The sequence below is a fragment of the Bradysia coprophila genome, unplaced genomic scaffold (genome assembly GCF_014529535.1).
Source record: "Bradysia coprophila strain Holo2 unplaced genomic scaffold, BU_Bcop_v1 contig_137, whole genome shotgun sequence".
NCBI lineage: Eukaryota > Metazoa > Arthropoda > Insecta > Diptera > Sciaridae > Bradysia > Bradysia coprophila.
In genome coordinates, this window is record NW_023503408.1 from 389,308 (window position 1) to 403,886 (window position 14,579).

Below are 14,579 nucleotides of genomic sequence, written 5' to 3' on the forward strand. Positions count from 1 at the left end.
CTTTTAGTCTCAGTTTAGCTTATATTCACAAGGTCACAAGCCGCTCTGTTTATCACGATAAATTATTATTTGCGCTGTATCTACGAAAGTATGAATTCATTTGTATGAAGGTCACTAGCTAGAGTCTAATTGAATTGAACTGAATTTGTACCCGTATGAATTTGAGGCCGGGTTGAAGAGAATACAGCAACTTTGGTAAACAAGAAAGTTGTCGACTTTCACGGCTGCTGTTCAAATTATAATCTACTGGGCGAGTGCTGAAGTGGTTGCTAAGGCAACAACACGTATTTCAGGGTTTTTCCAAAAATTCGCTTAGTTGGGTGTTTTAAGTAGTTTAAGAGGTGGATACAATCGTACGGGTCTGCGTAGCCCTGTTTCAATGAAAATTTGATTGAAAAGATAACGCAGTACTTACAAAAGAACTGATATGACTTACAGTGGAAGTGTGACACTGATAAAGGAGCTGATATCGGTGGCGGTAACGTTTACATCTTCGAAACGCAACCAGAAATGTGCATGTAAATGCAAAACCATTTTATATTTAAGATTTACATTTTTGAAAAAAATCACCGTCGACACGCATACTACATTTCTCCAAGTACTCGAGCCTGTGCAACCATAGCTTTGATTCCATTCATCACTTCACGATTGTTGGGAATAATTTGGTTCGGCGCCAACAAGAAACCGTTACTCGATCCTCGGATCGGCCGAACTTCAAAGGTATACGACAAACGCGTGTTATGCACGCCAAATGCCCAATCTGGCGTTGATCCCGATGTGGCGTCTACCATAAATTTTCATTGAAAATGAAAAATTGTTTTTCGTAAATTGTAAGCAAGATCTACTAACAGAGAACGACCGAACTGCTTCCAACCAAATAATCGGCACCAGCAGTGGCACGAATTGCATTTGCTCCTGCATTGCCAACGGACAACAAATTGGCATGGTTATTCGATTGAGCCGTTGTGTGACCCAGTGGAAACAGAAGATATTGGCCGAATGCATGAATCGACAAGAACATTCGAGTACGCGATGCAATGGTACCGTAGAAGTCTCTGAGGGCAGCAGTTTCTGGTTCGGAGAATGGATTCGGACCGGCATACGTATCGGAACATGGATTGTTAGATGCACCAGCAGCTATCAAAGAACGATTTCGGTCATTTTCGTCTATGTCATAGTTTTCAGTGCCGCCCTTTCTTTTTGGACACTTAACCCTTGGTGCCCAAGCAAATTGCAAAAAAACCTTTGGCTCCCACAATGAGCATTTGGCTCCCATAATGAACATTTGCTTCACATTATGAACATTTCACGTCGAGAATGAACATTTAGGTCCCACAGTAAACATTTACCTCCCATAATGAACATTTGATTCCCACAATGAATAGTTGGCGAGCAGAATGAACATTTGGTTCACACAATGAATATTTCCCTCCAACAAAAATGAACACTTTTGCGCCAAAAAAGATAAAGGCGGCACTGATAACTTGGGTTCAATTTGAAAGATACGCACACATCCAGAAGAAGTCAAAGTTTCGGTTCGGATCGGTTCCGATGCAGCTTCCCCACGACTGACGAGTTTTTCGCCATAGCCGAGTCTAGAACGTAACGCAATGTGAGAAAGCGACACAATTGCGAAATAAGATTCTAATTTACCGATTCATGGGAGAACACAAAGCCATCAGGATTGGCGACTGGACATATGTACCTAGAAGAGGTTTTTAAAAGAGGGGAACGTTCAATGATAATTCTAAAATGAGTCAACAAACCACTGACCAGTCAACGGTGTTGGCAATTTGTCTAGTTTCTGGATCTGTCGAAGACAGCAATTCATTTATAATCCATGTAGCAGTGGCAGATGAGGCCCATTCACGTGCATGGAAGTTAGCCTCAATGAAAACGGCTGGGTTGTTCTAAGAATTGTGTGTAGATGAACTAACCGTTAATTGCGTTGTTTAAAAGGATGGCGGCAGCTCATGCACCGAATCTGACCGACCAGAGAAATAATAAGTTAGGACGTCTTCACCGAGACAGAATCCACAATGACATTTAGGTTATTTGGAAGGGGATGGAGCCACAATAATCCCATAAAATCCAACTGCGATTCGCATTGGGATGCTATCTCGCCGAAGGCGAACCAACTGATCGTTTTTCTCTGTAGAACGCGCATGTGAATGATAGCTGGGTTGTGCGGGAGAAAATCAACTCGACTTGATTTTCGAAGGATTCTTTCCCATACAAGCCAGCTGTCATTCACATGTCTGTTTTACCATGCCCAGTCGGCTCATGAGCTGCCGTTCACATTTTTCAAACGATGAAAACATACAGCTCGTTCTGAATAACGGACACAGCGGAGTACGCGGTTTTGCAGTGATCTTCCGATGACGATATTAGATAAAACACTGGGATATGCGGCGATACGACCGTCCAGCCAACTTTGAATTTCATCGAATGTATTAAAGAATGTCCAATCGAAGGCATTTCGGCCCTCAGCGGTTTTGCGTGCCGTCAATTCCGGATCTTGTTGATCAACGAGTCTGCGGATCGAAAGATAATGGTGATTTACAGTAATACGATTCAAGCGAGCGCCCATCTCTATAATACGAACGATTGAATATTTTCCACTTTAATGTGAAACGATATGTTGAATCGCTCCAAAAAATCTTCAAATTCGCCAAATTTGTGAGGTGGAATCATTACATCGACATCGCGTACCAAACTCGCTCCTGACCAGAAATCATAGGCGTCGGTCTGATGTTCCAATTCGACAACAGCTTTTGCTTGTTCTTCACTTTCCAATTGCAGTGAATACAATTTGTAATTGTCGTAGCGTGCCTTTGCTGCAAAGCATGAGACGGCCATCAATACCACAAAGACCAATCGAAGATTCATTTTCGTTTCTCGGTACAAAAAGACAAAAAGTTTCTCAATGGGAGAATTTACGACAGAAAATTGCTGCTACACTTCGCTAACAACAATCGACAACTGAATGAAAATAATTTTTCTCGTAAGATGCAGAGACAGACCATCGGAGATTATCTTTGCGGATAACTTTTCTCAATGACACAGTGAAACACGTCAAAATTCGTCTACTATCTTCAACACTTATCACTGGACTATCACAACCTTTTCTTCTACTTTTAGATTCTCTTTATCGCTGCCAGACATTTTTTTTTTTGAAAAGTCATCCTCTTCGTCTGCTTAACGGTAGCGTTTCTAATGTGCGTGTTGACCATTGGTTTTAACGATATCACGTTCTAGAGACGTGAATAGTTGTCGTAATGAAAGAAAATCGTCACAAATGTGAAAACCATTATTTTAGCCCCTTACGTGGTACTGTTGGCACAGCCCAATTTCAAAAGACCGTACTAAGTATCTTTCAAATAAAAGAAAATTTAGCAAAGGTCACTTGGGGCCCTAATTTTATGGTATATTATATTCGACCGATGGAAAAATTAATTGAAGGCCTGAAGTGTTCAAGAACTGGGAAGATTGTGGACCATGTGGGCCGCTGGAATTTTGGGAAGCAATATGCTACCACCACAGTAATACCAAATGTCCAAGTAAACCCGAAAAAATATCAGAAATCCTTCAAACTCCTTGAGTCTTGAACAGGGACGATGGTGGACCTTAATTTTGGGAACTAACACGATACTACCTGTATAATACCAAATGTCCACAAGACCACCCAAAAAACATCAGAAATCCTTCAAAATCCTGAAGTTCTAGAACTGGGAAGATTGTTGACCATGTGAGTGTGAGGTGCTGGAACTATGCGATCCAACATGCTACTACATCAATAATACCAAATGTCTAAAAAGGTGTTGAAGTGGTGTTTAGGTCCTTAAGTTGCAGCAATCAAATTTGGCATTTTGAAGGATTTTTGAGATTTTTTTGTTCTCTCTTCAGGATTTTTGGGATTATTTACGTTCCACGTGTTGGTTCCCAAAATTCGACAATGGCAGATGATCCACCATCTACCCAATTATACGATTCAAGGAATTTTAAGGATTCATGAAGCTTTTCTGGGGTCCCTTCCTTACCTTTGATGTTGTTGAAGTTGGTTCATAATATTCCACCATTAAAAGACGTAATAGTCTGGGTTCTTATGTCGAAAAATCCGTTCCGCGCGCTGGGGATCTTATCGAAAATTTGACAATGGCATATGATAGAGGGGTCAAAGTTGTGGAACTATTTTTTTTTTGGTGTGTCGCGAACCGGTAATAACGGTAAAATAACCGGTTTAGTGTAAAACTAAAAACTTGAATATCTCCGTTAAAAAGCAACATTTTCTTATGGGGTTTGTTTTGCTTGAAAGCCTCATTAATTGCCGAGATTTTATGGAAGAACTTTTTTCTGGGACTTTAAAAGTGTTCTTGATATTTGGGGATACCAAAAAAAGTGACCCAAAAAAACCGCTAATTTTGACCTCAATTTCCCTGACCAAATCGAAACATATTTTATTGATATGGGGCTCTTTGGAAAGCTAAGAACTAGCACTTTCAGATCTAGCCGGCCGAGCTTGAGCTTTTCAGAGGGACCATAGATACGAGCCTGGAAACTGAGAGTAGCAAAAGTTTTTTTTTTGTCACGTTTCGTATATTCTTTAACCTATAAAGTGGTGCTTTTTGATTTTTTTGTGCCCAAAATGTGGACAAAGTGTTACAATACCCACTAGTAAGTAGAACCTACAATTACTTTCAATACTCCACCCGTTACCAATCCTAGAAATCACGGATTATGTTTACTTCCATCAAGTTTTTTTGGGTTTGGCATTTTTGAAGTAAACATAGGTAAGTTCCTATGATTCCATTATTCCTGAATGCTTTACCCCAGCTTTTGTACAATAGATCCACTAGGTTTGAGATTTGAATTAACATATTCTATGTTGCGTCGATATGCTAAACATCTATCCAGGGAGATACTTGGGATTATTGTCGTGTTTGACATTTTCTCCAGTGAATTTCAATTGCAGGTGTCTATTGGCCATCTGGTTATTAAAGTGGAAAACGCATGAAGTTGGTTTTTACGCATGTGGTTTGAGCCTCCAGCTTTTGAAGTAGTGGTTCAGTTTGCACAAATCATCGGTTAGCGCTTTCTCGATGAACTTTCTCGAGAGGGTTTCTGGTAGGCATGTTCGATAATTCATTCGATTGATAAAATATCGATTATTTCCCTGGAATCGATTAACGATATTTTCAGAAAATCAATATCAATCGAATGTTTTATCGATAATCGATAAATATCGACTGATAATCGGCAAATATAGACTTATAATTCGATTTTCAGTGGATATTTGTTGATTATCAGTCGATATTTATCGATTATCGATAAAACATTCGATTGATATAGTATCGATTATTTGGAAATTTTATCATCGATTGATGATATTTTTCAGTGAACATGCCTAGTTTCTGGAAAATCGCTGGTGTAAACTGAATACAGGAAGCTTGATAGAACAGATCCCTGCGGCAGTCAATTGAAAACTTAAAATTTTTAATTAAATCTCAAAGTTGAAAAACAGCCATTTTCTGGTTATCGGCCACAATTTTCAGTGTTCGACTACTCTGTTCTAATTATAATTATCGGCCACGCATGTTATTAGTTTTATTTTATTTAATTATTACTTTTCACAGTTAAAACACATTCTTGAGATTAACTAATATTAATGCAGAAAATCACCAAATAGCTTTGACTTAACTAGTTTACCGAAACCTTTTTGCAATGAACCGAGTAAAAGGAAACCTATGGTGGTTGTCCAGAGATGCCAAATCAGCGAGAAAAAAATGTCCGTCAGTCTGTCTGTGGGTTCTCTAACTTGAGCACAACGCATCCGCTTTTGAAAATTCCTTTTTGTCCCGTTTGGCAATGTCAAAAGACAGGCTAAGTTCGAAGATGGGTGATTTCGGGTCGACCCCTATCGAGCTGGGGTCCAATAAGTGCCTTAGGGTTTTTCGCAGATATCTACCGACAAAAAAAAGTTTACGGAAATTGAATGACCGACTCGAGAGTTAGAGCGGTGTGAATCGGGTACCCGGCGGCAAGCTGTTTTTACTTGTAGGTTGGTCAAATGTAAATGCATTTAGATGGATTTTGTTTTATTAGACAGGTATTGACCGTACCAATCAGGGAAAAAGTTTATGAAAGGCGGTTAACCAACGCGTGAACTAGATCTCTTGGAGTGAGCTCTTATCGGCTACTCGGCCGTACAGTGAAGGTGGTGTATTTTGTTAATATCTCGAGTAAAATTTGACCGAATTTCATGAATTTTTAGCCCCGTACGAAGTACAAAGGGGCTTATAGGATTACGATGCCGTGTGTAATTGATGGAATTCGAAGCAGACGGTAAGGGCAAAGTGTTTGCCTATGTTCATAGATGACGAATCCGCAATAAAAATTTTGTCTGTCCGTCTGTCCGTCTGTCCGTCACGTCGATATCTTGAGTAAATCAAATCCGATTTCAAAAATTTTTTTTCCCTGAAAGATAGTCAAAATAGTGAGGCTAAGTTCGAAGATGAGCATATTTGGGTCGGCCCTTCGTGAGTTAGGGCCGCCTAAGTGCTTTAAGGTCTTTTGGTGATATTTACGGCAAAAAAACGTTGGAAATGTAAATGAAACGGCAAAAGATAGGTAATGTCGATACCAATCCAGGAAAAAAAAGTTTATTAAAATCGGGTGAATGGCCCGTGAGTTAGGGCCCTAGAAGTGAAAGGCTACTCGGCCCTAAGTGTATTTTGCATATAACTCGAGTAAATTTCATCCTTTTTTCGTGATTTTTGTTTCATTTGAAAGGTAATCGAAGCCCGAATATAATGTGGCGAAGAACGTTTTAAATTTGGGTCCTTGCACTGAGGCCGCTCCTCGGCCCTAAGTGTATTTTGCATATAAATCGAGTAAATCTGAAATCTGTTGAAAAAAAAATAAATTTGGGTCGTTGGACTAAGGCCGTAACTAGGCCTTAGGCCTCTCAATAAATTAAAATTTTAGGTCAACTTGAAATTTGTGTTACATTTGAAAGGAACGTCGTACGGGGCTTCGTAATTGCGCCATGCGCAATTTCTAAGATGTACACATTTCATAATAATTTGACTTTAACTAGGGTGACAGACGCACTAGGGTCACGTGCGCAATAGATGTACGGGTTCGTACGGGGCTCAGTCGCAGCAAACGCTCCGACTGTTCTGACGGCTCGTTTTTTGTTTGAAAGGTATTAACGAATGTAAAGCATCGGTAAAATTTCCGGTCTCCTAACAAAATGGCTTCCGGCGGCCATAATGGATTTTAGTAAAAGTGATATATCTTGTGAAAAATTGTACTTAGAGAGTTTCTGTTAACAAAGAAGTAATTGGTTATGTGTGGGGGGTTTTAGGAATCCCATATGTGGACTTCTATATATATCTATATACAGCTATATTGAGCTATATACAGGCATATAGAGCTATATAATAGCATATTCCTCTGTGAAATGTTTATTTACAGTGAAATATAGGTAAATATAGCGGTATATAGCTGTTTAAATAGGAATTTATGAAATTTGACTTTGTACGAGGCTGTCTATATTGCCTCCGGCAATTTATTTGTATATGATAACAAGGCAAAGAGTGCATAATGTAAGTGATTTTAAAGGGCGAATTGCTTTTCAGTAGAGAATGAAGTAAGAGAAATGAAGAGTTCAACATTAAAGGCTTTTGATACGAATAGGTGTTTCGTACGGGTCGGCGTTAGCTATGTTTAATTTATTTATTTACGCTGTTTTTTCACGACACAACAATACATATATGAATCATAAAGAAATAACGACGGGTGTATCGTGAGTTTGTATACAATTTTCACATCGCCTTGAATGGCTAATAATTCAGTGAATTTTACTTTTTTCCAGTATCAGTTAATGTTTAGTGACTAAAACTAATTAAGCATCGAGTAAAAACCGCAATAACAATCAATCGAAAGTCAATTAAATGTGAATAAAATGTGGCCGATAACTAGTTTATGTAGAGAATACCTGTACTGTTGAATTTAGGAATTCATATTTCAATTTTGTTCATATGGACATATCGGTCTAGTCATATTGTTGTACATAGTCGTAATCATATGTGTCAATAAATGTTCTTCTTGTTTGTGACTTCACCCAAGTCGGTCGACTTTTATTTATCCGCTGTGTAGAATCTCATATTCTAACATGTACCCTATTTCCGGTCACAAATAAATTACATGGATTTAACGTCTTCAGCAGTGAAAAATTATCAAAATCTATAATCAATCAATGAAATATTCCTTAATAATTGATTAGAACACATAACTACACGCACAGAAAAACTTAATTTCACACGAAAAAAACTTTCTTAATTAGAGCCCGACAATTCGATGATTGCTTAAAACACAGGTAACTCTTGTTCTGTTTGGTGACCTAAATAGTTAACAATAGCTATAACAATACACAAATAATCTTTATATGATAAATAATTTTATTCAAATTATTAATTGATTTAATTGTTTTATTCAGGCCGTTGCTAATTGCTAATTGCATCTTATAGACTATCCGCCCGCAAATGAATATTTTTAAGCGATAAACATTTATATACTGTTAGAGAAAATGCTAATTGTAAAAATAGCGTAGAATTGTATAGATCAGGTTCAGAGTAACAAATGAAATGTAATAAACGAACCAAGAAAAAAGTGGTATTTGAACAACTTTTGTTTCTAAACTTAAAGCTTAGCGTGGTATTATTAAATTTTGTTTTTATTCTAAGGGCCTTTGTCTTTATTTTTGGCCAATGGCTCCTCGTGTTACATTTTGTAAATTAAATCACTCCACACTTTCAGTTTATTGCATTAAAATTTCTAACAGACATCCTTCTCTTCGTAAGTTACATAGTGCGAAAGGAGTACGAGCTTCTTCGTCCAATTTTTTAACAGACTGATTAAACTCCATGTGTCACATTATGTAATTATGTTTCTACTTTTTTAGCCCCGTACGAAGTACTGGGGGCTTATAAGATTAATATGCCGTTTGTAACATGTTGAATTGGAAGCAGACGGTAAGGGCAAAGCATTTGTCTATGTTCATAGATAACGAATCCGCAATAAAAACAAGGCATCAGAACAGTCGGAGCGTTTGCTGCGACTTAGCCCCGTACAACCCGTAATCCTATTTCGTCCGCAACCATAATACGTCCGTAGCCCTAATAAGCCCGGAATCCTAATACGTCTACAACCCTCTAATGCTTCTGTTACCAAAATGCAAGTCAAGTTGGGCATGGTCAACTTTACTGAAATTGTTCATTTTTAAAATTGCGCATAGCGCAATTACGAAAGCCCGTTCGAAGTACCTTTCAAATAAAACCAACAATTTACGACATTATTTTAGAAACCCAAAAATTTTTGCCAACTTTCCATTGGGTATTCAATTACCTCTCAAATGAAACAAAAACTAGCAAAATCGGTTGAGATTTACTCGATTTATGTGCAAAGAGCACTTAGGGCCGAGTAGCGGCCTTAGTGCAAGGGCCCAAATTTGAAACTTTTTTTGCCATCATTCTGTTCGGCATTCAATTATCTCTCAAATGAAACAAAAACTAGCAAAATCGGATGAGATTTACTCGATTTATGTGCAAAAAACACTTAGGGCCGAGTAGCGGCCTTAGTCCAAGGGCCCTAATTTGAAACTTTTTTCGTCACGTTCTTTTCGGTATTCAATTACCTTCCATAAAAAACTAAAACTAGCAAAATCGGATGAGATTTACTCGATTTATGTGCAAAAAACCCTTAGGGCCGAGTAACGACCTTTGAGCCCTCCCAACAAGCCCACGTTGCATCTTACCCAAAACAATGTTCAGCAACTTTGTTCTACTCGTCAATACCTTTCATTTGATATATCACAAGCAGCTATTGATTGCGTATTTCGGTAGATATCGTCGAAAGACTGAAAAAATGTCCGTCCGTCCGTCCGTGACCCCTCTAGCTTGAGTAAATCACAACCTTTTTTCAAAATTCTTTTTTTCCCCGATTGGTATCGACAAAAGTAAGGTCAAGTTCGAAAATTGGCATGGTAGGGTCGGCCCTTCCAGAGCTAGGGCCCTATAGGTGTTTTTCGAGTAGAACAAAGTTGTTGAACATTGTTTTTGGGAAAGATGCAACGTGGGTTTGTTGGTAGGGCTCAAAGGTCGTTACTCGGCCCTAAGTGTTTTTTGCACATAAATCGAGTAAATCTCATCCGATTTTGCTACTTTTTGTTTCGTTTGAGAGATAATTGAATACCGAATGGAATAAAGGCAAAAAATTTTGGGTCTCTAAAATAATGTCGTGAATTGTTGGTTTTATTTGAGAGGTACTTCGTACGGGCTTTCGTAATTGCGATATGCGCAATTTTAAAAATGAACACTTTCAGTAAATTTGACCATGCCCAACTTGACTTGCATTTTGATAACAGACGCATTAGAGGGTTGTAGACGTATAAGGGTTCCGGGCGTATTACGGCTACGGACGTATTATGGTTACGGACGAAATAGGATTACGGGTCGTACGGGGCTAAGTCGCAGCAAACGCTCCGACTGTTCTGATGCCTTGTTTTTATGATGTTTCTACTTTCTAGCACCAAAAAATTGACCCCAAAAAATTTTAGAAAAAAATTGCGTCACAAGTGGCAGATGTTGAGGAAACTACTGTTAGGAAAATAGTTAAAATAGGGAAAAATATGTCCTGTCCTGAATCATCTGCCACTTGAAACGCAATTCTTTTCTAAAATTTTCTTTCTTACATTTTTTGGGTCAATTTTTTGTTGATATAACTTTTGTAAGCAACTCTTGGCGACAACAGCTCAAATCCAACAAAAAAACCGATGGAAGTTGGAAAGTGCCAGACGAATTATCTTTCATCCAAAAATTTAGGAACGAACCACGGAACACCTCACTTATATCGAAAATAACTCAAATCCATCGAAAAATCCGATGGAAGTCAGGAAGTGCCAGAGGAATCATCTCACATCCCAAAATTTAGGAACCAATATTGGAACACCTCGCTCATGTCGAAAATAACCCAAATCCACCAAAACACTTTTTCCGACATTTACCAATCACTATTCATAATTACTAGCTGAAAAAATTATTTCTTCTTCTTCTTCTTCTTTTTCAGCCTGTTTCTATCCACTGCTGGATGTAGGCCTCTCCAACTTCTTTCCATTTCGTACGATCCATTGCCATTTGCTGCCAGTTTGTACCTGCAATATTCTTAATTCCGTTTGTCCATCTCTCTGGTGGTCTACCTATAGCTCGTCTTTTATATGGTCGCCAGTTCATGATCTTTTTGGTCCAACGTTCGTCTGTCCTTCTTGCAATATGTCCCGCCCAGCTCCATTTCAGAGATGCTATTCTTTCCATGACATCAACGACCCTGGTTTGTTGTCGAATCCATTGATTCGTCATTCTGTCTCTGAGTGTTATTCCAAGCATACTCCGTTCCATGGCTCTTTGTGTCACTCTCAATTTTTCTTCGGATGCTTTCGTTAAAGTTAACGTTTCCGCTCCATAAGTGAGCACTGGAAGGACACAAGTGTCGAAAACTTTGCGTTTCAGACTATTATTCATTTTGCTTTTGAAAATTAGTCTGAGTTTTCCGAACGCTGCCCATGCAAGACCAATCCTACGTCTTATTTCTGCAGTTTGGTTGTCCAGACCTAACTTCAGCTTATGTCCTAGATATACGTAGCTGTCGACTCGTTCAATGACAGTGTCACCAATTTTGATTTCTCTATCGTCCCCGATGTTGGTCATGACTTTTGTTTTCGATAAGTTCATCTTGAGGCCAACTTTGTTTGCCTCTTCACTTAACTGTTGTAGCATAAGCTGAGCCTGACCTAGATTCGCTGCTATCGGTACTATGTCATCAGCGAAGCGGAGATTGCTCAGGTACTCTCCATTTATATTTATTCCCATTTTACTCCAGTTTAACTTCCTAAAAACACTCTGCAGAATCGCCGTGAATAATTTCGGTGAAATGGTGTCACCCTGCCTTACACCTCGGCCAATTCTGAATTTCTCCGTGCTCTTATGAAGTTTTATACATGAAGTAGCATTTTTGTACACATATCGAATTGTGTTGGAGTACCTTGAGTCTACTCTACATTCGTCTAATGCGTCCAATATCGACCATGTTTCCACTGAATCGAAAGCTTTTTCGAAGTCTATGAATAGCAAGACTATGTCGATGTTGTATTCACGACACTTCTCAATAAGCGTTCTCATCACTTGCAAATGGTCGTTTGTGCTGAAACCAGATCTGAAAGCAGCTTGTTCAACAGGTTGGTAGAAGTCGAACTTGTTAGTGTTCCTCTTCGTAATGATTTTCATAAACAACTTGTAGAGTGTTGACAATAGGCTTATGGGTCGGTAATTTTCCAGCTTTGTTATGTCTCCTTTTTTATGCAGCAATGTAATTACCGCATTTTCCCAAGCTTCTGGTACTTCTTCCCATTGGAGACATTGATTAAACAAAGCCGTGATTGCCTTTAATAAGGAGTCTCCACCTAGTTTAATGGCTTCCACTGGAACACCATCTTCTCCTGGAGACTTTTTGTTTTTCATCTCGGCTACTGCGGCCTTGACTTCATCAACAGTTATGTCGGGCATATCCTCCGATCCCACGTTTCTTATTATTGGTCTATCTTCGGTTTCTTCCGTTGGACTCTGTCTTGCTGAAGAAAACAAATTCTCATAAAATTCTGTTGCAATATTTAATATCGCATTTCGATCCGTTTGGATCGTTCCTGTTTTGTCTCGTAATTTGAAGATTTCTTTTTTGGCGTTTGTCATTTTTCTCCGTAGGACTTTCATATTACAGTTAGCTTCAATTATGTTTTGAGCCAATTGGACATTATATTTTCTTTCATCTGATCTCCTTGCTTTGTTGATACTTTTAGACAAGTTCCGGTATTCCACCGAATCTCGTCCTCCGTTTTTTATATATATATGTAATATATGAGACGTGTGTTTCGTTTGATCAACAATTTATTACTGAGCTTAAAGTTAACAATGCGTTACCGAACAGTGTTGTCCGATATCCTACAATACTCCCTCCTTTTAAAAAAAATTGAGTGCCTGGGAAAATATTAAAGAGAAAATAGAAAAGTTTTCTAGAAAACTGCGAAAATTCAATTCAAAAATTAAAAAAAAATAAAACTTTAGTCGCAATAATCAACAAATTCGAGCTATTCCCAGCACTCTTCACGAAATCAATCTAAATTCCGTTTTTTACCAACTCTGCTCTGCTTGCGATCAGGTCTAATGTTTCTCTGCTGAGTTTTGATTCTTTCCCTTGGACGGATTTGCATTTGGATTTCATGAAACCCATTATTGTATCGACGATTTTGGTATTCAATTCGTTCAATGTTTCACATTGATTGTTGACGTTATCTAATTCGGCAGTCATTTTCGTAGCAAATTCTTCATTTTGTGTGTAAAGCCGTTGTACGTCAATCCTTTCACTTTTTTGAACTAGTTGTGATCTTTGAAATCTGGTATTTAACGTGACTCTTGCACGAACCATTCGGTGATCACTACCGGTTGAAAAATTGTTTAGGACCGTAACGTTCTTAACGGTTGACTTACAGCCAGTTATGATGTAATCGATCTCATTTTTCGTTACACCATCTGCACTAGCCCAAGTCCATTTACGTTGAGGCTTTCCTGCAAAAAATGAATTCATTGCGTACAAATTGTGTTGCTGTAGGAAGTTGAGTGAAACATTTCCACGCTCATTTCTTTGGTCGTTGCTAAAACTGCCAATAGAAACTTCGGAGTCTTCTTCTCGTTTTCCCAGCTTCGCATTGAAATCACCGATGAGATATTGGTAATGTGATGGGTTTTCGTCCAGAGCTTTCTCGACATCTTCATAGAATCTTTCTACTTCTTCGTCATCATGGGTGGACGTGGGTGCGTAAACCTGAATTAATTTGACACTGTATCTGTTATTTATCTTCAGGCTTACGTATATCACTCGATCGGATATGCTTTTCGTGTGAGTTATGCGATCCGACCACCGCTTGTTTATGAACAATCCGACACCGTGCATCAGCATCTGACTATCACTTCCTCGGTAGAAGAATGTAGAATGTATTTCTTCTGACACACACAAACACACACACACATAACACACGCTGTTATATGTCATTTGTATGGAAACTTCCAGGAGACCTAGCTCCCAAAAACGCTTACATACCCCAATTATTTAAAATCTTTTTTGATCTAGCGCCCGAGATTGTCCTATAAGCAAAATTTCATTAAAATCGTAAGAAACGTTCAGGAGGCCTTTTTCATAGGAACTGACTAACTAACTAACGTAGCCAATTTGAGTTATCTGAAAATACGAAATTTTGCTTATTTACAAAGAAGAAGCTGGATTTTGAAATTGAATATCTCGGCCAAATCTTAACCTGAACTCGTATGGATGCTTAGATTCCAAATATTTAATTTTTAAGGGGTCATTGGAGTTAAGGAGAGAAGTCAAAAAGTTGCTGTAAATATGATCAGCCGTCCCCACAATTTATTTTAAAAACATTTTTGGTAGTGGACTAGCGTCACGCCCGCTAA

At 38.5% G+C, this 14,579-nt stretch overlaps 1 protein-coding gene across 1 annotated transcript; it reads right to left on the reverse strand.

The window, feature by feature from the left end:
• Positions 1-551: 551 nt before the first annotated feature.
• Positions 552-2,990, reverse strand: LOC119073095 (zinc carboxypeptidase-like). Its single transcript, XM_037178410.1, has 7 exons — positions 2,606-2,990; positions 2,324-2,534; positions 1,774-1,910; positions 1,654-1,705; positions 1,511-1,595; positions 850-1,137; positions 552-784 (listed from the first exon to the last, which is right to left on the reverse strand). The coding sequence occupies exons 1-7, from the start codon at positions 2,887-2,889 to the stop codon at positions 585-587; spliced, it is 1,257 nt and encodes a 418-aa protein (XP_037034305.1). The 5' UTR covers positions 2,890-2,990; the 3' UTR covers positions 552-584.
• Positions 2,991-14,579: the final 11,589 nt, after the last annotated feature.